Genomic DNA, 24151 nt, shown 5'->3' on the forward strand with positions numbered 1-24151 from the left:
GAACAACACAGGTTGCTCTTTAGAGAAAGAGATGATCAGATTGCCAAACAAGATGGAAGACACAGCACAAGGTTACATGTCTAAGCATGAATTACAGCTAAATGGCCGTGTTGTTTGGATTATATTTCTGACAGTATAAGATGATTTGCAAACTACAACAAATCTCTAGGACATTCCTTTTTTTTGCAGTCACACAAACGATCTGCACAGCCATCTATTTAGGTCAAATCAAGAGGAAGGGGAGCTGATCCAAGCAGGCAGGGGAGTTTGACAGAAGGAGTAAGGACAGGCAGAGCCATACTTTCCAAGCAGCTAGAGTGGAACTCGATGTAGAATTTGGTCTGGGATTTGGTCTTCAGGGTCGCGTAGCAGTGCAGGAACTCTATCTCCCCCTGGGAGTCCGTGTACTTCGAATCTAGGAAAGAGGAGGGGAAATGATTATGTTTTCAGTGGGAGATAAACAGAGGGCATTTTTAAGCGGGCTTTTTAAGAAGTTAGCTTTTTCTTTCAGCATTGCATTTTCTATCGGCAGGGGAAGGCAGCGCACTTGCCCTCAGCCTGACTAACCATTCTTTGAAACAAACTGCGAGGTGACTCCGACTTCGAAGGTAGCAAAGACGGGGCTGTGGTCACTTGTCGTGATGTCAGTGGTGCAGCCTGCCAGCGAGAGAGGAAGCATAGTTACTGCCCTGCGCTCCTGCCCTGCTCCAGTGAGATCACTGTAATAGAAATATTATTTGGTAGTTTTCCAGAAAACCTAACTGTCGCTGTGGTAACTGTCTCTAGCCAAAGGTGTTTCTGCATAATCTTGTGTTAGTACACAGGAATATCACTACTTTGTAAGAATACATGAAGTTTGGTTACGGGACGTAACTCTATCAGCCCATTTTGCAAGCAGCTCTCAGTGTTAGACTGCCCCAGTATGAAAGGCACTTGCAGGATTCCTCGCTCCCCTCTGCAATGTGCACAGCTAATTAAAGCACGAATAAGGCAGGAAATTGTGTAGGAATACGCCAGTGCTACTTCTGTGCTACAGGGCAACGCATGGCATAAGATTCACAGCGGGGTGAGTAAGGTCTTGACGTGGTCTAAGCATTCGCTGACTCCCAGACGGGCCAGTGCATTGAACAGAACAGTGCAGGCAGAGGCCAGGCTTTCTAGAGGTGCTTATTTAACCACACATCTCATCATCACAGGCTCTGTGATCAAATCAGTCCGTCTTATCCCTCAAGAGACTTCTAATAGCCCTCTTCTCACTCCCATGCAGAGGAAATCATCAGCATTATACTCAGCTGCTTGGACGCAGATATAGTCCATGAAATTTCAGGAACTAGTATGTGGGTATTTTTTAAAGAGGTTTTGTGGGCTTCCCCCCTTCCCAGCACAGCGCTTTTGTGACGCTTCTTCTCAGCAAGAAGGGGAGCAGGCAAGCTCTCTCGGCGCCACACAGTCCTCCTGCAAGATGAGCTGACAGAAGAGAGGTGTTTGCAGCCCCAGGCCCTGCCGACTGCACCACTTTTATAGGGTCTGCCCTGCTGGCACCAAGTGAGGAGCTCCTGCTGGTAGCGGCACGGGAAAAGAGGGCTGTCGTTGCCAAGAAGTAACTGGCATAAAGTGATCCTACAGTGTGGCCTAGAGCTGGACAGCTACAGCTGCTGAAGGGATATTCTGCATATAAAAGAATAACAGAATTAATTTCCAGCCTTGCAAGGTTACAGGCAGAGAGATTTGGCTCCAGTGTGCCTGGTTTAACATCAGGTCCCTCTAAGCCGAGTGCCTGGCAGTGGAGGGAGATCCTACAGACTCTGCTCTGAATCATTTCCGTTTCAGACTGATTGCTTTGCTATCTACAATCTGTTATCTACCCACCATAGGACTGACACACAACGTGCACCATGGGGTATGATTTCCAGAGCACTCGATCACACCAGGATGGCAAATTGTACTTCATCTGCAAACCAAAGGAGAACTGATGTCAAGAAGAAGGGAAAGGACCAGTTCACAAGAAGAACAGGAAACTCACTTGCCCAAGCACCATGTATTTGCGTCAAATCTTTTTGTACTGACTCCTTTCAAAACACTACAGGAGCAGAAGATGGAGAGATTGGTTTAGGTCACTGTCTTCTGTAGGAGTTACTTTCCCTGCTCTGGCATGTATTTCTGAAAGGAAAGAGCTGGAAATCAGTTTTCACCTACCCCTGTAGCTTTCTGCTTGGTGTAAGCATACTTCTCCCGGGAACCTCTTTCAAAACGGTAGGTTGGAGCAAAAGTTATCTCTTCTTCCTCTAAAACAGACAGAGAGCTCGGTTACAGTCTGGCCCTTTGAGAACCCCGAACTGGGCAAGACGGTCATTGCTCCGTACGCCCCGTCCCGCAACAGCGGCTCTGGCACGGGAGGTTGCTAGCAAATGGGAGAGGAACCTGCTGAAGAAATTCAGAATCTTACCGAACTGCAGAAACACCTTTTGGTCCTTTCTCTCTATGAGAAGCTGGTCGAAAGCCAGCAGCTCCGGATACTGCTGCTGCCTGATCTTCTGGATAATATTCTCTGCTTCCTGCCAACAGGGAAACAGCAGAGCTGCAGATGATGCAAAACCTTCTTATAAATACTCTCTCACTGGTAAGCCGGCAAATGCTCCTGAACTGCTTCGCAAAGCCATACTCCCTGCCACTTCTCAACTTTTCCATTCACTGAAAAGCCCTAATTTTTGCTGGATGTTTGTCTGTCAAAACCGGCGTCAAAATCTCCACACACTCCCCACACGAGCATGCACGCACACACAACTACCAGATCCACATCAACACCAGACTTGCTGTTGTCTCCCACCCGCTGAGGCCTATTCAGTTTTTATTCCGGCTTGCCTATTTTGAGCCATTATAAACTAACCAAACAGAGCAGAAAGGCAATCTCTGGATCTAGCTGTTCAGAGACAGATGCTCGCTCAGGGTGGGAAGCGGGGTTGTGGAGACTGGGGGAAGCGATGATGCCTGGAGAAAGAAAGGGTGCCAGATGGCATTCCCGGTGTGCCCTGGGTCCATTAATCCTTGGAGCGGGCACAGAGGACTGCCTTACTCTCCCTCAGAGGGTGTCACACTTATGCCCTGGGGATCCCCTCTGCTCCCCTCTCATGCCGCTTTTTATGCCATGTTGCCCCGGATCAAAAGAAGGTAGCGCCTCTGTCTCTCCATGGATTCGAGCAGAGCCCCTCACCGTTGGGGGCTGTTCCACGCGATAGTTCAAGTCTCCCAGCCAGAAAAGATGAGTGAAGCGATGAGTGATGTTAAATGGACTCAATTTCTTATCTCCCAGCGTCAGGAAGCGCAGGATGTTCGTGTAGTTCTGGTTGCGTCTGTCAAGACAAGAAACATCTGCCTGACAAACTCAATTACCACGCGATGTCTCAGTGCCTGGGTTGGCAGAGGCTGCTGCTCTACCGGGCTGGAACCGATCTGGCTCAACACCTAGAGAAGAGCAGATCGGAAGCGGAGAACCTGCCACGCTCGCCCCGCGCCGCGCCGCGCCGCAGCAGACAGGCCCGGGGGACGTGCCGGGCGTCCCCAGGGGACCCAATCTACCCCGCAGCACCGGCGACCGAGGCAGCCACCCCCGGCGCGGCAGCGGTGCGGGCAGGTGGCGGAGGGGGAGCTGGCGCGGGGGCGCGTGGCCAGCACAGGCTGCCGCTCGCTCGCCGCAGCTCGTGTCGCGTGCAGCCTGGGGAGCTGGCGGGGCAGGAGGGCAGCCCTCCCTGAGGAGGGGACACCCGCCTTTGCAGCAGCCCCTCACTGCTCTGCCCTGGGTGTCAGGCTGTTCCCACCCGAATTCAAGGGGTCAGAAGCTGTCCTAAAGCCACCTGTGTCGCTTCCTGGGGTTGTGCTTTTCTGAGCTGTGTCTCCTAGAAGTCCAGCGTTAGACTGTTGCCATCAGTTTTCATCAGCAAATACATAACTAGCTTTTGGCAGCTATTCCAGGCACTGGGAAACACTTTCATAGAAGCTAACTCCCTCAGTGGCAAAGACCCTGTGCAGAAATCCCATGCCATCTGTTTTCTGGGTCCTGATCAAGGAAAGATGGCAAAGCCAACCTTTTCATTTCAGCTCCTCTTTGCTTTTAGGACAGTTCCTTGCAATTGCTCCAGCTGCTCCCGGAGGGTGGGCTGATCTCCCACCGCTGTCAGGACCTTTGCCTGCCGGTCCTGTGCTGCACAGAACCTGCCTAGACCATGGAAACTCATTTTACAGCTGGGTGTACAGAATTAGCCACCCCGCCGACATTTCCGGGCTCCACACCCTCCGTCCGGGTCTTCCTCCCGGCGTGCCCCACCAGGCAGGGCTGCTCTCAGGGCAGGGCAGCTCCCACGCTCACGGCGCTTCCCGCAGCAAGGAGGCAGACGGCCTCCTTCAGCGCATTATTCCTGGATGGGAAAAGCCTTCCAGCATCTGTCCAAAACACTGCAATTCAAGGAACTGTCTTCCTCATGTACTGGGCTTGCATGACAGGTCACACAAGTCTTGGGCAGGATATTTATGCTTGGCTCTGAAACCATTTTGCTGTCCATTTCACCTCATCTGTGCTATGGCTGTGTAGCAGAAGTCACTCATTTAAATGGTGACAGAATGAGCAGGGTCTTTGGCACATGTTGCCCTTCCAGGAGAGATTTAATAGAATTTTACTGCCATGACGGCATGCTTGTGACCCGCTGGTGGGCCCTCCTTCCACGTATGGCCTAGAGAATTCCACCCCAGGCCAACATCCGTTTTTGAGAGGGGCAGATGTATTTTACCTGTGTTTCTTTTCGCTTCCTGAAGTCAAATGGCTGTTAACAAAGCCAAAGGAGGTTCCATTAAACATGAATGACACCCCCACAGCTCCTTTATTACCTGGAAAAAGAGAAGCCAAAACATCAAGAAATCAATCCAGCTCCAAGCTGACTCTAGGAAAGATAATAAAGCAACTATCACATCTAAGTGAAGTGGAGGATGGAGAAGAGAAATAAATTGACTTAATCACACAAAAAGAATTAGTAATTACAGCACAGAGTGTGGTAACACATTTCCTAAAGGATGCTAAAAAATTAGCTCAAGTGAAAGAATTGCAGTTTCCTTCTGAAACCTAAGAAAGAGCAATCCAACAGCCAATTGAAGGCCTTTGCTGGAAATATATATATATATGAGCTGAGTATACACACAAATGGATTTCTTCTCTTACAGAGTAAGATATAATCAGTGCCAGTGGGATACAGCTTAAGTAACACTAGTGTCACACAAATGTAGTCAAAGGAGTCTTGTAGAGACAGCTGTTTCATTCCAAGAGACTGTGTAGGCACAGACTGAACAGATCTCAGTCCTTTGGACTAGACTGGAGCTGTTGCCTCACCCAGTGTGTTTGCGATGCCTGTCTTCACGTTGTCTGTGCAGATGTGGCTGATCCGGTTCTCGTGTTCTGGCTTGGCCAGCACAACGATCCTGATGTTCCAGAGAGTGTGGATTGCTATCTGAAGGACGGGAAGGCTAGAGGTTATATTTCTGCCCAGGCCTGCAAGCTGTGCTCTAGCTCCAGCCTTCCTGACTCCTCCTCCGGTATTTTTCCTACACAAATTTTCTTACTGTGCTCAGGACCTGCTCTCAGTTATTTTAATCAAAGGTGGGAGGAAGGACCTGCCTATTTTCTGGTGCTATTTTCTATGTAATCCTTGGATTGCCTTGCTTGCACAAAATATGTTTCCCAATCACCAGGAGAGTCATTAATATAAGCCCTGCTCTCCTGTGGCCTTCCAGGTATGTTTAGATTTGTATTTTGACATCACTGAAACTCAGTAGTGGCCAAACCTGGTCTTAATAGGGCTTAGTCTTTTCTATGATTGCGCCTATGGGCTGTTACACCCTGATTTAGAAATGCAATAGCTTAGGCTGAGATCTAGGTTACAGAATTTCGCAATCACATCCTTTGTGAAGGACATTCACATGGTCAAAGCATCACCACCATCTGAGTCAGGTGCTCAGCATCCGTCCTTTGCTCCCAGCCGGGCAGGCAGGGGAGCTGCATGGCAGGATCTACGTTTGGGCAGTGGGAGGGTGCTGTCCATAGCAATATGCCCATCTAGCCAGCTCGGGGGGGGATCCCGGAGTCCACAAACACATCCAGTTGTTCTCACTCAAACAAGGTGATGGCAATAAGGGGAGAGAAGGGGAGGAGGTGTGGGCAAAAGGCCATTTAATCCTCTGTCTCTCTTCTTTGCACCAAACACGCTCTCCTCGTATCTCTGAGTTATGTGCAAATAGCTGGAAAACTCCCTCACCACTTTGAAGCTGATACTGGTGATTTCCTGCAGGGATTGCCTCAGGGTCTCCAGCCATTCCTTCTCCCCTTGGGGATCCTCCTGTGTGCCGATCACATAGATGTCATGGGGAATGTAGTCAGCAGTGTCATCCCGGGTCTTCCCCTGCCCCTTGGAAAGAAACCAGGAGGTGATCTTCTTTGGGGGAGGTGCAGCACCTTTTATCAACAAATCCAACACCAAAGTAAGTCAGAGTATGTTCAGTCACACCCAGGGTACAGACAACCCACTTAGTTACACACATATGGGGAGAGAAATAGCAGGCTTCCTATTCACTTTGTCCTGTATCAGCGTGCCACCGCCTTTACCTTACCCCTTACTGCTGGTGAGCACAGACAGCTCAGTGTGCAGTGGTTGTACCAGACCCTTCTCCCCAGATGTGAACAATAGCTTTAATTCCACTGTCCTCAACTACTCCTTGCTCCCCTCTCTGAATATCCCAGATACTCAGTTCTCTCCCCAGGCTGGATGCAAACAGTCTCTGGACAGGTTCAGAAGCAGCTGATGCGCAGTTTTTGGCTTGCTCCTGCCCTCTCTGCAAGGCGGAGGGTGCCGGGGGCTGCTGCGCCAGCTTCGTGCCGGCCACCTTTTCCTGTCCCTAGAGAAATCCTGCAGCACCCCTCAGGGCCAGCTTTGCGGTCCTCTGGCTGGGACCGTGGAAAGTGTCAAACCGCACACAAGAATACGTGTCGTGAGCAGCTGCCCCTGTCCCAGCAGAAGACAGCCCTGGTGTACAGGTCCGCTACCGAACACGCACAGTATCTGGAGCCAGTCACGGCAGGTGAGCACAGGACATTTTGGCAAGTGTCTGGAGCGATGCCCATGTCAGAAGTGAGCCCATACCCATATTCCAGGTCCCGATGAAGATGGTGATCATATCAGGCTCCGGCTGCTCAGAGTGTTTATTCTTCATCTGCTGCAGAAGTTGGCAGAACCCTTCTCTCTTCTAACAGGGAGGAGCAGAGACAATTAATGAGCTGATTAACTCCACCAACATGACCTCTTGAAAAACTAGCTGAACCGGGGAACACACTTGAAGAGCTGATCAGCTCTTCATATGCCTGAAGCCTTCAAAGAGGCTGTCTTTCCTGCGGTACTTTCTTAGGCACTTAGGCTGCTCATTACTTTAATTAATGTGCTGAGCTGGTCAGAAGAAAGCCTAGACTTTCCTCTTGTTTGTATGCACCTTTTTGCAGCTGCCCTTTCTTCGGACTCTTTCCTGCCTCTCTCGCTGCTTGCTGACATGCTGTCCTCCTCCCTCAGCAACAGCCCCTGGCTATATTTGCCCTCTCCAGCATCTTCCTTCACCCAGTACACTTGTTCATTTCCTGGCTGTTTCCAGAGCAAAGGAGAAATTTCACTACTGCAAAGCCAGCCGCCATCCTTCAGCAGCTTCTCTTTCTCCGAAGGAACGACCCTCGTACTCCTCCCGCCCAGGTTAGTAGGAAGGAAATGCTGTGTAGGTACCTTGGAATCAGAAAAAACATATTCTTTCCGCTGCGTTTTTTCTTTTTCTGTTTCCAGCACAATCACCAGTTTGTTAGGGACCTTCTGGGACTTGATAAGCTGCAAGACTAAGCAGAGACTGGGTGTCACGAGCCGAAGTCACTGAAACTAGAATCCCACCAAAACTAACAGGACGCTGCGCTCAGGTTCAGGACTTGCACAGTCTTCTGCATCTGAGGCTCCCTTTGCCCTGCCTAGCTATGTTTTAGTGCTGCTTACTCCTGTTCCCCGTAGGAATACAGTTGGACTTTGAAATGCAGAAGGCCCCCAAAACTCCTTCTGCCTGGAGCTTTTGTCCATATGAAGCCCTGCAGTCTGAAGTGAAGCCTTGACTTCCTACGGGCAAGCTCTCCTCTCTCTGTCCTGACCAGCCTACCTGTATTCCTCCTCTGCCTGCGAAAGAGCAGGTAAAACCTCATTTGACGGTAAAGGTGATTCCTCCCTATCTGAAGTAGCAGCTAAGCAACTATGAAAAGCAGCTGGAGGAAGCCACTGACGAAAGCTAATTTTTTCAATCGCTGCCAGCAATAGGTCATTTCCCGAGTGCAGAGAGAGGCATAAGGCGTAGTTTGCTCTCTGCTAAATCCTAATGTTCTTGGTAGTGGGGTTCACAGAAGAGTTGGAAAAGGGAAAAAAACTCAGTAGAAATCTTCAGAGAGCTGCCTGTCCAGGAATGTCATAGAGACAAAGGGAACTGTTTGAACTGGGCCTTCAAAACTCAAAAATAGATCAAAACTAGCATTGCTCATTAGTAAAGCTATTGGTTCATATGTAAAAACAAAAATCAAGGGGAATTTCACTGAAGCATGTTACTGAAACTGAGTATCTGGCTTTTTACCATCAAAAGTCATCACTGACGTTAACATGTTCTTGCAAAATGTTTCTTTCCTGTGACATTGCACGTCAGTAGAAAAGGGGTTATTGCAACCAGCTCTGAGGGAAATCCACTATCAAGATCTGCTCCTTTCCTTGCATGTACCCCAACAGTGACTCCCTGCTTTCTGCTTTGGGGTAGGCAGTCAAGACCGACCGGAGGCTCACACAACGCCTGGGGCCTGGCAGACACCCCTGCGCTCTGCACCAAACCTTGCACCCCCGGGCCAGAGGGAACCCCCCCCCCCCAAGAGTCTTGTCCAGCATTTGTGACCTTAAGCATCTTACTTTTCTTGTGAGTATAAAACTTGTCTTCGGGACCATCCTTAGCTCTCTTGATAATCAGTTTTCCCATTTCCACATCAACTTTGAGATGTATTTTTGAGAAAATTCCTAGGGAGTCTGCTTTCACCTATCGGAAAACAGAGAATTCTCATAAGCCATCTTCTACGCTTCAGTCACATGTATTATGAAAAGCAACACTTGACTGAATTCATGGACACATATCATTGCCAATCCCACTAGACATCTCTTAAACGTTTGCACGGTGCTAAACATCATCCAGGAATAGCTGTGTTATCTCTGTGATAGCACAGCAGAGTTCCCAGCAAGTGAGATACCGAGATACATTTGCATTTACTGTCCTTCCACATTGTGATAAGCTTTGTTGAATGAGTAAAATTTACCTCAAAGGTGACAGGGGGGATGAGGGAGCGCCGGTGTGTTGAATTGGGGCCTTCAATCAACAGTGTTTTCACCTGTAAAAGAAGTCATGCGGACAGATGTGTATTTGGTGGGTCCACACTACACTGCGAGTAGTAAAGGCAGAGCAGAGAAGTCTTATTGTGGCAGAGAACTGCACTGATGACGAACAAGAGGCATATGATGAGCGTAACTAGAGGCAAAAGAAGATGACAAGGTAAATAAAACAGCTATAAAACACTACCTTTTCTTCAATGGAGGACAGCAAAGAAATCAGCTGGTTGAGTTTCAATACAATATTGACTGGACTAGCTTCACCGAGCATCTGGTATGCGCGACATAGAAACAAAGAGCGAGAGGCATAGTTACCGAGGGCACAGAGCCGGCCCGCAAGCGCGGCAGGCTCGCCCCACGCGCAGCCCTCCCCCAGCGAGGGGCCGCAGCGGCGCCTCCGCCACGCCGGCCTGAAGTGGGCAGCCCCAGAGCCCAGCCTGGCTGAACACGCAGAAACGTGGGCCGGCGGAAGGGCAAACATGCAAACCTCGTGCACAGGTTAGAAGCAGCGAGGCATGCAAAGGAGTCAGCCTGCTGCTTAGAGGACGGGCCTGCGTGCGCGGGTCCGGGGCTCAGGACACAGAAGTCCTGGGCTGCCGGCTTGTGGGGCTACTGGCAGGAAGGGGTGGGTCACTGCTACCCGCTCAGGTGGGCTGAGGGAAGGAAGGGTTTGGCAGGGGAACGTCCTGGCCTGGAGCTGATGGAGAGACAGATGTGCAGTTCCAGCCCACAGGCTGAGGGCAGACGGGGGACAGAAGTCCTAGGGCAGGTTGCTGCACCTTCCCCCTGGGGCAGGGAGGAGAAGCAGGCAGAGCGCACTGTGGGGTAACCGAAGCTGTGCAGATGCAGCTCACCGCCTGCCCTCTGCACTGAAGCCAGAAAGAGGCTAAAAAGAACAAAAGCGGTGACTGGTCGCCTAAACCCCACCAGTCCCGGCTGTGCAGCAAGCGGGGAGCAGAGCCTCCCCGCTGCCCTCTCCTGTGCGGACAGCCACTCTCGTGCCTCCGCGCTCTCCTTCCCCACCTTCCCGACTTACTTGTGAGCGCTGATGGATGCCAGGGTGCAGCTGCTGTTCAAACACCTTCTGGATGGACTCCAGAGATGGGAGAGTCCGAGAGGCTTCACTGCGAACAGAGACATGGCAGAGGTCTAAGGCCGTGGCCGGCCTCCGGGTAGGCTGGCGCTTGGCCCCTCTGGACACAGCAGCGCAGCAGTGGCTACAGGCACACGTCCCCGCTGGGGCCTGCTCTCGCCCTGCTCTTGTCCCCCGCCACTTACCGCCCTCTCAGCTGGTGAAACGGGAGGTGAGAGCGTTTCTCAGCCGCTTCACTGCAGAGTGCCTCAGCTGTACTGCCGGTGAAGGCAGCTTTGAGTTAGGCCCCTGGCTTTGCCTTGCTGAGGCACAGACCTACTTCTGGTTTTGCTCTGGAGATGGTATCTTCTTAAATCTCCCTGGAAAGATGTCCCAGTCTGGGCCAAACCAGAGAACACTCTAAAATCAGCATCAAGCCAGCGACGCCAACTCATAGGTCAAAGCATACTCGAAAACCTCAAAGGCTGGCAAGGTTTGGTGCCTCTGAACGCCCCGGCAGCCGGAGCGGCTTTGCTCAGCGCAGCCCTTGCAGCCGCCGAGGCTGCCGCAGGATGCTGGGGACAGTGGGCAAAGAGGAAACTGATTTCTCGACTTTTCAACTCACATGACGGAGAGGTGCTGGGCGCAGCGAGGGGGTGGAAGAGCCAGCCTTGAATCTCTCGAACTGGAACCTCTTGCAGGTTACAGTGAGATTCCTTTAACATTTCCAAATTAGATTCCACGGGATGCTCATTTGTCAAAACGCTGCTGTATGAATTTGGCAGAGAAGCGGCACTCTGCTAATGACAAGACTTCTCACGGAAAGAGCCGCCAGGGAGTGCAGGTCAAAAGGAAGGCGATGGTGGGGAGCCGTGCGAGGATGCTTGCGCTGTGCCTAGTCAGCAGTGGCCGTTGATGATTTCCCTCACTTTCCTCAGTCTGAACGGGCCGGATTTTACTCCCTGTTTATTGGGGAAATTGCTCCAAAGTGAAAGTATGTCTGATAGTCTGAAGATCAGATATTTGTCTAGATGCTGAACCATGGGTGATTAATTGCCTAAACTGAGCACTCGTGTTTGAAATTTCACTCTAAGAGACTCGCCACAGGGCACATACAAGTGCAAGACACAGGTAGGAATCTGGAGCTGCTGAGCTTAGTCCCGTTACACCACAGTTCGGCTTTGGATCAACTAGGGCAAATGTTGCTGCAAACGGCTGTGGCCCCAGACCCAAGACATTTCCGTGGCCATGGAGTCAGGCCCCATGAGGTTGCGAGGCAGTTGCAGGAGCGTTAGGTAAAGTTCAATTTGAAAAGAATTACGGGATATTTTCTGTGACACGGACTGCAGGACACACAGCCCATCTCTCAAAAACGCAGAGCAGCAGCTGCCTGATCCAGTTCAGAAAAGATTTCTCATGGGGAAACTGCCCTCCATTTACTGCACAGTGCAATCTGCACCGTGCATGTCAGGCTGGGGAAAGAGCATCTGCAGGCAGTCAAGCAACAAAACCACAAAGTGGTTTTAATTGCATTTATAACTCCTTTTGTTTTCTTCTCTTGATAGTATAAGGGAAATACATGTAGTGGCCTTCACTGAAGTGTCAGAAACCTCTGTGTCCACACAGGATTGCACCAGCGTGGGTATCGGAAGCGCTTGGAAAAGCTGCTTTAAAAGCTCCGGGTGGAAATCATCCAGACAGGAGAATAAACAAGAGCACGCAGAGCAGCGACCAATGACCAAATGATGGCTTCGGCGAGCAGCAGGCTGAATAACAGATAGCTGCATAGGTTTCACCTAAAGCTGGTAGGAAACCCCGAGCAAAGTCCACTCGCATGGGTAGTCCCCGCCCTGGGTGTGCTGGCACCAAGCTCCCCGTGAGTCAGCTTCACAGCCCCTAGAGGAGTCCCCGGACTAGGGGAACTCTTGTATGCCAACATTTTTAGCAGTGAATGCTTCACAGAAGCACCCGTCAGCCTTGCAAGTGTCTGCTCTGTTTCATTTTTAGTACATGAGCTGTCAAAACTACTAGCCTCTGCCGGCAGTGGTTGTCCTGTCCCCTGGGCTCCCACGAGAAGATGTGACGTGGCTGCTCTCACCCCTTTGGCCACACTTGCCTGCGCAGCTGCACCTCGAAGGTGGTGGCAGCTTCCAGCACAGTTAAAAGCAGCTGTCCATCTGTCTAAGCTGGGGTTTGGCCCTTGCTGAATTAATGGGGGATCAGTGGTGAGGAAGGGGGCGAGGGGACGGGATCACGGCACGTCGCGCTCCCCGCCTGCTGCAGCCTGGCTGTGCTAGAGCTCCTCGGTCCCAAATGAGGCCTGCACCCGCCCGCGACTAATGCGTGCACTGCCAAAGGGACACCCTGTTCACAAACAACTGGTCCAGCTCTTCTCCCACCCCATGGTGTGCTCTTCTCTCCTAATGGTTGCATACTGCAACAGGTTGTCCACGGCGGCTGTAGAGGCTCCACCCTTGGAGATAGTCAAAACCCAACTGGACATGGTCCTGGGCAACCTGCTCTAGGTAACCCTGCTTGGGCGGCTGCTTGGACCAGGTGGTCCCTGGAGGTGTGTGCCAACCCCAACCGCCGCGTGATTCTGTGAACCACCGCAGCAGAGGAACAGCTCCAGTGCGTGTCCTCTCTGCCCTGCCGACACTGGCAGCTGCTGCTTACCCAGAGCCTGACACCGACACAGAGGTGAGTCAGCCAAAGGGCACGGGGAGGCCCGGCTTTCGCAGCGAGGGCAGCATCCTCCGGGTGTGAAAGTAACCTTGCAAGACGGCACTGCTGGGCTCGGGGAGGCTGGAAGAAGCCAGAACCCGGCGTAGCACGAAGACTGGGATGCACACAGATCAGCACGCCTCACGGGGAGCCGGGGCCAGCTCAGCCATGGCGAGCGTCCACGTGCGCACCCTGAACCCACAGCAGTGGCAGCTCGAAGGAGCTGAGACTCCAGTGAAAGGGCTCCAGCTGTGTCAATCAACAGTTTGTGTTGCTTTTCTACCTAATCCCAAATATTGTGAAAATAAAGAAATTGAACGTTGTTAAGAAAAACAGGACACAGCCATGGAGAAGCAACCAGTGAAGTACCTGTACGTTCAGCTGGAATCTCTGCACAGCCTGGAGGAAGCTGAGCTAAAGAAAAACTAAATTTAGGCAATGCCACTGACTAAATTTGAGTTCAGCAGTCTGATAAGGGAAGTAAGCTAAAAATGCAGACATTCTCAGAGACTAAGGAGACTGCAGAAAACAGTTAAATGCCAAAGCCTCTCACTATTAGCCAATAAGAGCCAAATAAGTAGTTTGGCTGGACAGTGCTGATTCATGGGACAATCCAAAGGGCAAGGGAGAGCTTCACCAGAGAAATCTGACTGAGACTGAAACCAGAGAAAGAAGAAAGAGCCTGCAGCTATTAAACTGTCACCAAAAAATGGAGAAGGCAGCTTCATCTAACTGAAATAAGACAGAGATTGCGCAGATCTGGGGAGGAAACCCCTGGGGGAGGAAGAACCGCAGAAGGACATACATTTCCATAACTACACGGAGCAACTGGAAGGGCGCTGGGCAGGCAGCTTGTCCCGTCCTGTGTCTGCGGTGCTGCCATGCCCCTGGGCTCAGCAGACTTGCAGAAGAAGTGACCCAGCTCTGCTCTGTGTTCGCAATGCCCAGGCACCAAAAATCCTACAGGAAACCCAGAAGTGTAAGAGGTGCCTTGGTGTCTGAGAGGATTATGTACCTGCAGCCTCTCCTTCCTTCATACCATCCTCTATACATTTAGGAGGAAAAGGGTAAGGAACCCCGATAAGCTGAAGTAGAATAATAAGTGGGAAATGGAAAAAGCCAGCCGTCATGAGAACAGAAGTACCGGAGATATTTTAGTAACACAAAACTCTCACTTGTGATTTCATTAGATTTTAGTTTCCATTACTGAGGTTTATTCTTAGCTAGACACCTGGGTCTCCCCCACTGTGGGTGTGGAGAAACAAAACGCTCTGGCAGGGCGCAGAAGAAGAAGGGCAGTTCTTTGCACACCTGGCTCTTAGTCCTGCCAGGGGCTCCTCTGGAGGAGGCTGGCGGCTGGCAGAAGGGAGAAGGAGCAGGGCCACACGCGCCTAGCCCTTTGCTTGGTAAAACGTGTGCAGTGCCCGTAGCCCCAGGGGAGCGATCGCGGTCTCAAGCAGCTGAGGACCTCGCTCACTCCCTGCCTCCCATGCGTGGGTTAATGCTTAGCAAATCAGCGGCATCCACCTCTTGCTTTTCTTCTGCTTTGGTGAGCTCTAGGGGTGTGAGACCAGGCCAGCAGCACGACCAGCTTCGCTTCTAAATACCTTGGAGAGGATATTGCAAGCCACAGAAACAACTGTGGCAGTGTGGGCCCTCTGCCATAGAGTGCTTTCCCTGAGATCTTTGCTAAAGTGTGGGCTAACCTTGTTTGCTTAAAAGCAGCAAGGGGGGAAATCACATTTTTCCACCACAGAAAATACGGGGAACTCAGCAAGGTTTTAGTTCCCTACTGGAGTTTTCATGTTTAGGGTCAGGAAGGGCTACAGATAGGAAACATAAAAATTGTAGAGCCTAGGCTGGTTTGCCTTATTCTTTGAGTTGGACTCCTCTACTGACAACAGTGAAATCACTCCAGGTTCACAGTGCTTTAGTGGGAAGGAAAATCAGTGTTTAAAACACAGCTATACACCAACATGTGCTTGTTTCCATAAACGACTTGTGCTTGACGATTCTGTGGGTGTCATCTATGCATTACCAAATTATGCAGTTAATCGGTTAGTGCATTTTTTGCTTTGTTTCTTTCTAAACAAAGCATAAAAAAATACTCCATCAACTGAAACCGCCTACAGGGAAACTTCACTGTCAGAGCTGTGTCTTTTACATGGATTTCACATCTTTGGACCAGAATCACAGGTCATGAGATCCAAATATACCTTTTTTTGAGGGTAAGCAGATTTACTGTGCCAGAAATGCAGGCTCTGAATGCCTGCACGTGGCACCCACATTAGACTGCAGTGTTACAGCATTATACTGGCATCTCTGAAAATCAGCCTCTGGTTACCTGAAGAGCCCTTTGCAGAGAAGTGTAAGTAGTTTCTTCAGTTGCGGAAGATTGCTTGAGCCAGTCTGCACCATCTCAAAATCACTGGTGATATGAACGCGCAGGTAGTCCTGGATGAGTTTTAGATGCTCATCAGAGACACTGTGGAAGACGTAGACGGGTCAGAAACCAATTCCTCTCTGTGTTCCCAAATACCAGCCAGCTCTGTTATTTTTTCTGAAACCTCCACAGCCAGCACAGACAGACGGGGGGCAGTTTGCCTTGGTTTCCAGTGTAAATATGCAGTTCTCGGAATTGGCCTGTGGCCCCCCCACGGCAGTGCTGACACCCTCTCCTCTGCCTCTCCCCGCCCTACACCCTCTCCTCCCTGGCTGCTGAACTCTCCCTCCAGGGGAGGCCCTGCAGGGCCACGGTGGGACCCTTGACCTCAGCAGGCAAAGCCAGGCTGCTGTGGTAGCCAGGAGCCGGCAGCCTGGGGGCTCTAGGGAGATGAAAACCCTCTTTCATGGGCTGTCCCGTGGCCTGACAAATGCAGAAAGTCCCACCTGGCTGCTCAGCAGATGAAATGCCGCAGGCAGCTGACCACAACCGCATTTGTCCCAGTCAGCCAGCTGCTAGCGGACCACCGCCACAGGACCCGTGCTGCCAGGCACAGCCACCGCTTGCTCACGCAGCCTCCCGGGCTCTGCCCGCGGGCATGCCCTCGGAGCTTCCAGCCGCGCCGATCTGGTCACGAAATGTTATGCGCATCTCCCTAGGGCTTCAGCGGATGTGCACATCTGACACAGCTCATACACAGGACAATACGAGTGAGAGCTGTACCTGGAGTAAGTCAGTACGTGCACCTGGAAATCCACACGCTGCTTTACTCTTCTTAAGGACTGGCCCCGGCTTCTGATACAGTCTGGGGTTTAGGTACACAGCTAACAGGCCAGGTTCTCTCAGATATCACCATGTCTTACCTTAGAAAACTATACCTCAGTGCGGAAACTCAATCAGCGATTTTACACTTCAAGAAAGTCTTTTTTCTAGATTTTTTCTAGCCCTACCGTAAGGATTAGCCAACGCACCGTAGGTCTGATTCTGTTCTCCGTGTGGTGATACAAGTGAGGAAGCGGTTGGGCTGAAATCAAACAGGCGCTCAGCTGTCCCCAGCCAGAGAGCCCAGGAGAGCGCGGAGCTGGGCCGAAGGCTGATCCCGCCACGTCTCACCTGCTTGTGTCCTGGTGCTGCAGTCGCTGGAGTAGTGTCTCGGGAAGGGACAGCTTGTTAACGTCTGCCGCCCTGGGGGTTTCGGGGAGAGGAGGCACCTCCTTCGTGTCGCTGCTCGGCAATGCCACCAGCACGTTGCGGGGCGGCAGGATCGGCGGCGTGGGAACCAGGTCTGGCAGGGAGGAAGGAAGAGGCAGAGTCACCCCAGCATGGCAACTGGACCGAGTCCCCTTCGCCCGCAGGCAGAGGAAGCCCCCCCGTCTAGGGGCCTCCCGTTTCACGGCTGGGGACATGGGCCCACCCCGTTCCCCGGGCAGGCCGCGGTGTGAGACCAGCCGGCTGAGCCGCGGGCTCGGAGCTCAGGTGCAGTCAGCGCCTGCAGCCTCGCCTCGTCCAAGTAGCTTCAACCGCTCCATCTGCAGAGCAGCTATGAAGGCTAATTAGCTGCTCTGAATATAATGCTTTGGAAACATGGCTGTTCCTCATCCATGTCATTATCGTTATCCCTGAGATCTGCTGCTGGGGCAGAATGGATGGGGGGCACGATGGAAAGAGCACAAGAAGCTGCTAATGGAAAGAAGTGGACAGCTAAAGTAAGCAAATACAGATGGAGAAAAAATGCTCTATAATCCAACACAGCAGGCCTGAGTCCCCTGCTTCGTCCTGTGGGCATCAAGCGGGGAGCTCGGAGTGCTCCCTGCGCTTGCAGATCCCTGTTGTTAGGCTTTTCGGCAGGCTACCCCTCCTCCCCGGGGGAGAAGTGCAGTCATCTCCATGTAGCCCAGCTATGGTTGCCTTTCTTTCCACGCCTGCTGCTCCAGCACTTTGCTATGCCTGTCCGATGTGGCTGGTTGAGTTGTGAGCTTTCGTCTGGTTGTTTCTTAAAGGTGCAATTTTCATTAGAAAAGAGAAAAGCAGAATCCTGGTCCTAGCTGCGACTTGCAGAGCCACCACAGCCATGAGCAATGGCACGGCCGGGCGATGCGTCTGCAGGGTAGTGGGTGCTCAGCTCCTGGCGCCTCGGCAATTCCACGCGTGAGCCACCCAGACACCGATAGGTCCTACGTGGCTCCAGGAGGATGGTGCCAAAGTGCCTGACAAAATTCAGTTCCGTATGTGAATGGCCCAGCCCAAGAGCCAACATTTCTCCACCTAAAGGCTCTTTGTCTTGGCTAGAGCTTCGTTCCCTGCTCCTCACCTCTTTGCTTATTATTTCTGCTGTACTTCCCTCCTCCACCCTGAGAGCAGGAGATTTAGTGCAGCTGGCCAAAAACCAGGAACATCTTTCCTGAGCAGCTTTGCAAAATTTAGTTCTGTTTTTTTGTGAGAATTTCACACCAAAATCTTCCAGCTCCCATTAGAGATTGACTGGATTGTGCAAATGTGCACAGGAACATCTGCTTTAGTGCAGATGCCTGTCTGTCTGTCACAGGGGCTGTGTCCTTCGGACAAGTTTTACTGTAATGCTCAGCATTTCCGCACAGACACCAGAAAGGACAGCTCTGTGGGCATGACCCTCCCCTGGGATTTAGGAGAACAATGACAGATCCAAGGGATGATCCAGGAAAAATCCAAGGGATGATCCAAGGCCAGTCAGCGTCAAGAACCCCCTGTGACATTTCACATAAAATAGTTGGGATAATGTCAATCACACCTCTTCATCCTATGCCTGCCTCCGTAGGCACAGCCAGACTGTCTGCTTATGACTGTTAGAAGCCTCCTCTACGTCGGAGCAGAGGAGGGGGCCTGGGTTTCAGACAGCCCAGGACCCACCGCGGCTGCAGGCGCATGGCGCTGCAGACACCCACGTTTGACTCTCTAAGGGAGCATCTGCCCCACCGAGCCAGGCAGACCATCCTCCTCTGCCCACCAGCACCCCACAGGTGCGAGCGCAGGGAAAGGCGGGCAGAGGCATGCGAGATGGCTGGACATAAACTAGCTTGGGTCCTGACGAAGATTAGCCAGCCCCGTACCTGAGACGATACACTCGCAGAGACCACAACGTATTCTCTCAGGTGAGCCAGTCCGGTGCCCCACGTGCGGTACAGCCCTGGGGCCCTGGGGACCTCCTGGCTCAAGGTGTTGCCTGCTCACATCTCCCTGTGCCCTGCTTCATTTGGTTGCACAGCATGCTCAAATGCCCCCGGCTGCAGTCCAGGGTAAGCGTCAAGCATCCCAATCGCCAAGCCATTTTGCAGGTTTCTTACCAGCATCCTCTTCTGGTTCATCTGCGGCCTCCTCCTCTTCCCACGGCACTGGATATTTGAGGTGCCACACCAGGCCCATGTTCTCCTGCTTGTAAAAGTCTATCAGTTCCTCCAAGTTCTCGAAATACTTCACGGGAACACCCTCTGATGCCTGAAACAACCCACAAAACACAGAGGTTGTCGTGGCCTGGGATCTCTGCTACCACAGAATTGTTGCTCTTCACGGGAGGAAAAACAAAGTCGGAGGGAGAGGAAAACCCACTCTCCCTGTCCGGGGAAAGCCAGCCCAGCTCCTGCTGCCCATCTGACCGCAGGCGCTGTGCAGAACAGCTCCTGCGGTGCAAACAGACACAGATACGCAGGCACGTCCCAGCCAGCGTCAGCGAAATGGCAACCTCAGAGACTCAGTGGAGCCAAATGGAAGAGCTCTCATTTGAGTCAGTGTGCTTGGCTTCAAAGCAGAGAAAGTCCTTCAAAACAAAGAATTCTCCCGGATTATTTTTTGCATTGCCTCTTTCACTGAGTGCAAAAACCCTGGACTATGTTATATTTTGTGGTATCAAGGAAGAATTTTTCTGTGGAATTGCAAGATAAACACGGCTAAATCTAGATTTTGGAGTCCCTTCCAGGATTCAACGGCTCAGAACCAGGTTCAAATGAAACAAGCTAGCGAGGCACTTTCACCGTCACAAAACATACCCAGCTGAAGATTTAGGAAGCTGAGGCCCAGGACACAACTAAGGCTGTGAATGCACCAGTCACGACACTGAGCTTGCCAGCTGCGTTTTGACTACGACCAAACCTGTTTCTGGCACAGCCCTGGCCACTGGTATCAGGAAATGGGTACTTGCAGATGGCAGATGCAGGAATAAGGTTTTTGAGGCTTCGGAGGCAAAACTACAGAACGATTTTATCTGCACATCTGAAGTTGCCATGAATGGTAAATCTGCCAGATGCGCCAAGCAGGTGACCACCGAGCTGCCACCTCTGCCGTTTGCTTCTACCAGGGGCCCCGCCAGCGGCAGAGAGATGATGTGTCACGGCTCTGCACAGCCTCCCGACGAGAAAGGAAAGAGCTGTGCGTTACCTCCAAAACTGTATTATCCAACCCCAAGGCAATGGCAACAGGCAAAAGCAGCTCTGACCACCGTTCACAGGGTCTGCTCTTCCTGGCAGGCCGCACGCTCTCTTGATGATGGGTTTTCCCAGAGAAACCAACCCAAGAAGGCCCCGTCTACACATGCAGCAAAATGTCCTCAAGGAGCAGGGAAGAACCGTGCAGATTAGATGTCTTCCAGTCCCACAAGATGGTTTTTTAAAAGAGAAATACTAGGAACTATTTATATCTAAAGATAAAGCAACAGTGGGCACTCAAAAGGACCAGCAGCTCACACTATTAGCAGGCTCGACATGCACTACTTTATATGCATGAAGCTAGATTTCACACAGGAGATGTTTACTGTTTAGTTATTAAAACTTTGCCTGCAATTTGAAATAACTTGTTACACAGCCAGACTTTGGACATCCTGCCTCTGCCTAAAGGCAGGCGGGATATTTTCTCTTCTTTTTGGATTGCAATGATTGGCTGTAAAAATCGACATACATGAAATTTTAATGCAACTTTGAATAAGCTTCTTTACCTGCCGTTTGTATTTGACTGATCTCTTATTATCTGTGAACTTCTTTTGTTTAAAAAGCAAATGTGGTAGAAGCAAGGGATGAAACAGGAGTAATGCTGGCATGAGCCATAGCGAGCAGAATGCAGGTGAATGTCCCAGCATCAAGATCTCTTTTAAATTTTTCTTAGAAAATAAAATGACAGGCCAAAAATTAGGATGACACTTTGAATACTGAACCACGCTTGACGTCTTCAATGACCTCAGGCTTGCTGTCAGAATACCTTTCTTTTTTAAGTACACCTACATGTCTTTGAAGGCACAGCAAGAAACATTTCCATGCCAAACGCGCATGATGTTTCTGAGCGCTCGCCTGCACAGCCTGCTTTTCAGTCTCCCAGGTGTTCCTGCATTTATCAAGATTTGTTATTCTGGTACAGTGGAAATGTCGCATTCAGCGCCTGGGCAAACGGGGGATTATATTTATGCGAGGCCAGAGGTGTTGAAACAAATTGCTGGTTAAAACATCAGAGGAACGTAACAGATCCTGCTCTCCGTCTCAGCAGCGGAAATGCAGCGCGATCAGGATGACTTCTAATTTACAGCAACGAATGCAAATACCCTCCAGCCCTCCCAGATGCTTCTGCTTTTTGATGCTAGCCGTTAAGGCGGGGGATCTAGCCCGTAACAAGAAAGGATCCCAAAGTCACGGTGTTGCACTGGGACAGAGCTGGAAGAGTTTGGCCACTTGTTTTTACGGCTCCCTGTTAACCCTCCCTACAGTTTCTCTGCTCCGACCTCTCAGGTTTGGCGGTTCCCGCTCCGGCGCAGCAGCCCTCCTGCCCCAGTGCCGTCTCTCAGGCTCGTTCTTCCTCCGAGCTGCTGCTCTCTCGGGCGCCGGCAGGAAAACCGGTTGCCCCGCACGGCTCTCTGCAGGCCACACGCAGCCCTGCCGGCGACGGCAGGAGAGGCTGAGTTAGCACTTTCTGCTGCCAAGGATAGTTCAGTCTGAAACCGTCCCAGTCTCTGTGGCAACCAGAAGAAGAAACACTTGTAACAGGCCTCCTTCCTCTAACTCCTCGCGCTGCGATTCAGCAGGGCCCCGAAGCCCGCGGTCCCGGCGCGGCAGAGCCGGGCGCAGCGCACGCCCGAGCCCCGAAGTGTACTCGACACGCCGCCGAAGCCACGCGCCGGCTCTGCCGCCGCAGGAGTCTGAAAGCAGAGATCACCGCGCCGTTCGCGCTCCTTTCCTTCTGTGTCGTAACTACAGTTTGCCAGGGCCTCGGTGAAGGCGGAAGCCCGCGGGAAGGGCTGCGGCCGTCCGGCACGGAGGTCGCCGGGGGCTGCCCGCCGGGCGCTGCGCACGGAGCCGCTCGGTTCAGGGCACCGCCAGACGTCCTCGCCCGCCCTGGGAGATGGCGGCCACGCCGTGGGACGTGCAGGGCGCTTGCGAGCAACAGCCCGTAACTTCCTCCCGGCCACGGAGGCTGCCGGGGTGCTCCCGGCCTGGGAGCGCAGGGACGATGCCCACGCGGCACCAGCTTGACGTGGGAAACCTGTCTCCATCCCTCACGTCGTACTGGTGCCCAGGTTCCCAGACGGGCCTACGGGACGCGGCACGGCGGCCGCGAGCGGGCTGCAGCCAACCCAGCGCAGCACGGCACCGAAATCCGCTTCCCGCCTCCCCCCCGCCTTCTTTTACCCAGCAACTATTTCCTGCGGGTTATCGCCGGCGAGATCTCGCTTTAATTGCGACGCGAATTGTTTCGACCAAACGTGGATGGCAAGTGTCATCTCCAGGGCAACACACCACATCCCCAGGAGCGCGCGGGGCGGCGGAGCCAGGCGGCACGGCCGGCTCCACGGCCGCTCCTCCAGCATCGCCGCCGCCACCCCGGCACCTTGCTGCTGGCGGCTACCGGCCACAGCACGCGGGGAGGAAAAAGCAAACGCAGTACGGGGAACAAGCCGAAAAACAGCAGCACTGCACGAAGGAAGCCGAGGGGAGAGCGGATCGGAGACCGCAGAGCAATTTTGCAGTGAGAAACTGCAGCAGAAAAAGCCTGTGTCTTTCTAGGATCTGTTAGCGGGAACGTCATATGAGACCCAGGAGGAAACTATTCCCCTGCCCTTGGTGCTGGGAGGCCTCATCTGGACTACTGCGTCCAGTCTGGGGCTCCACTTTAAGGATGAAGCGAAAATATTAGCGGGAGTCCCGAGAAAGATGCCAAGGGTGGTAGAAGAGTTGGAAAACATGATCTACACGGAAAGCGTGAGGGAAAGGACAGGAACAGTCTAGCAAAGGGACAGCCTGCAGAGGACCCATGGCAGCCCCATCGTTTTGAATCCTCCTGTAAAGAAGATGGCAATCAGCCGTGCTGCAAGTCCCACCAGGGCAGCCGCTGTGGCTGCCTTGCTTTGCAGCAGAGGGGATTTAGATTAGATCTCAAGAAGCCGCCAAACGCAAAGGCGGCGAAAGCCCAGAGCAGGCTGCGCGGAGGCTGCCGAGTCCCTGCCCCGGGGTGGCCAAGCGCAGGTCACCCAGCGCCACCGCGGCCGGCCCACGAGCTCCGGATCCTGCCCCTGCCCACGCACAAGGCGGACGCCGGACTCGGAGACCTCGCCAGCCGTCCTGCAGCCGCGCCGCTTCGTGAGTGCAGGATGCCCTCGTCGGCTCTGCCTGCTTCCTCTTCGTCCAGACCGTGCTACGTCCTTGGAGAAGGCTGGTAAAGCTGAACGAGACCTGGCTTTTCACCATCAGCCCGGCCCCTTCATGGGCTCTCAGACCTTCCATCTATGTTTTCCACCTGCTTTCTGACTCCAGCCTTTTTGGCTGGAAAGCTGCTTTCCCACAGCGTGCCCCGGTGCCTCCCATCCTCCAGAAACTGTCCTCCGTCCTGCAGACCCTTCCAGGCCCTGATTGCCCTTCCATCTTCTCTAAATTCACCGCACAACGGTTTAAAACAGTTAGCTATAGCCTGTTCCCGTGTTCACACCAAACGGGCTTCTGGGTTCTCCATTTTGGGAAAATGACGATTACTAAAGTCTCCGATCACTGGTCTTTGGCTAAATCTTGTGATCCATTTTCCAAATTTGTCTACCTAAACATTTTGACAGGTTTTAATACGGCCGATCATCTACTCTTCCTTTATACCCGGCGTGAAAATGCTAGCAGGCAAAACGCCACCCCAGCCTAAGTCTCTCCTCCTTCATTAGTCCCAGGCAATTTCATCCGGCCAGCGAAACCCCTTGACGAAGGTGCTCCCGGAAGGGCTTTGCTGAGGGGCACCCCCGAGCACCCCTTCAGGGAAGCCAGCCGGTGGGCCATAGAGACACGGCGTGCAAAGAGATTACAGAGCTGTGAAGCCTCAGCTGAGCCAGGCAAGGAAGCGGTTAACGCGGGGTTCATTACAGCAGCCGTATAAATAGATGGCACAGGAAGTCTGGGGCCCTCGGGAGGAAGAGGAAGTGTTTTCCTTTCCTGAGCCAAGGCGCAAGGAGGAACT

At 52.4% G+C, this 24151-nt stretch overlaps 1 protein-coding gene across 2 annotated transcripts in view; it reads right to left on the reverse strand.

The window, feature by feature from the left end:
* Positions 1–24151, reverse strand: part of INPP5D (inositol polyphosphate-5-phosphatase D) — a 54074-nt gene that overhangs the window by 9800 nt on the left and 20123 nt on the right. For both annotated transcript variants that reach the window (XM_026109757.2, XM_026109756.2), the window contains exons 4-21: positions 19030–19180; positions 16823–16994; positions 15611–15751; positions 10507–10594; positions 9661–9741; positions 9401–9472; positions 9003–9126; positions 7803–7909; positions 7179–7281; positions 6297–6493; positions 5375–5492; positions 4782–4878; positions 3212–3350; positions 2447–2555; positions 2197–2285; positions 1870–1951; positions 568–657; positions 302–415 (exon numbers count right to left, since the gene is read on the reverse strand). In XM_026109757.2, coding sequence (XP_025965542.2) covers positions 302–415; positions 568–657; positions 1870–1951; positions 2197–2285; positions 2447–2555; positions 3212–3350; positions 4782–4878; positions 5375–5492; positions 6297–6493; positions 7179–7281; positions 7803–7909; positions 9003–9126; positions 9401–9472; positions 9661–9741; positions 10507–10594; positions 15611–15751; positions 16823–16994; positions 19030–19180 — 2074 coding nt within the window. The remainder of the gene's footprint in view (positions 1–301; positions 416–567; positions 658–1869; positions 1952–2196; positions 2286–2446; positions 2556–3211; positions 3351–4781; positions 4879–5374; positions 5493–6296; positions 6494–7178; positions 7282–7802; positions 7910–9002; positions 9127–9400; positions 9473–9660; positions 9742–10506; positions 10595–15610; positions 15752–16822; positions 16995–19029; positions 19181–24151) is intronic.

The sequence above is a fragment of the Dromaius novaehollandiae genome, chromosome 9, assembly GCF_036370855.1.
Source record: "Dromaius novaehollandiae isolate bDroNov1 chromosome 9, bDroNov1.hap1, whole genome shotgun sequence".
NCBI classification, from domain to species: domain Eukaryota; kingdom Metazoa; phylum Chordata; class Aves; order Casuariiformes; family Dromaiidae; genus Dromaius; species Dromaius novaehollandiae.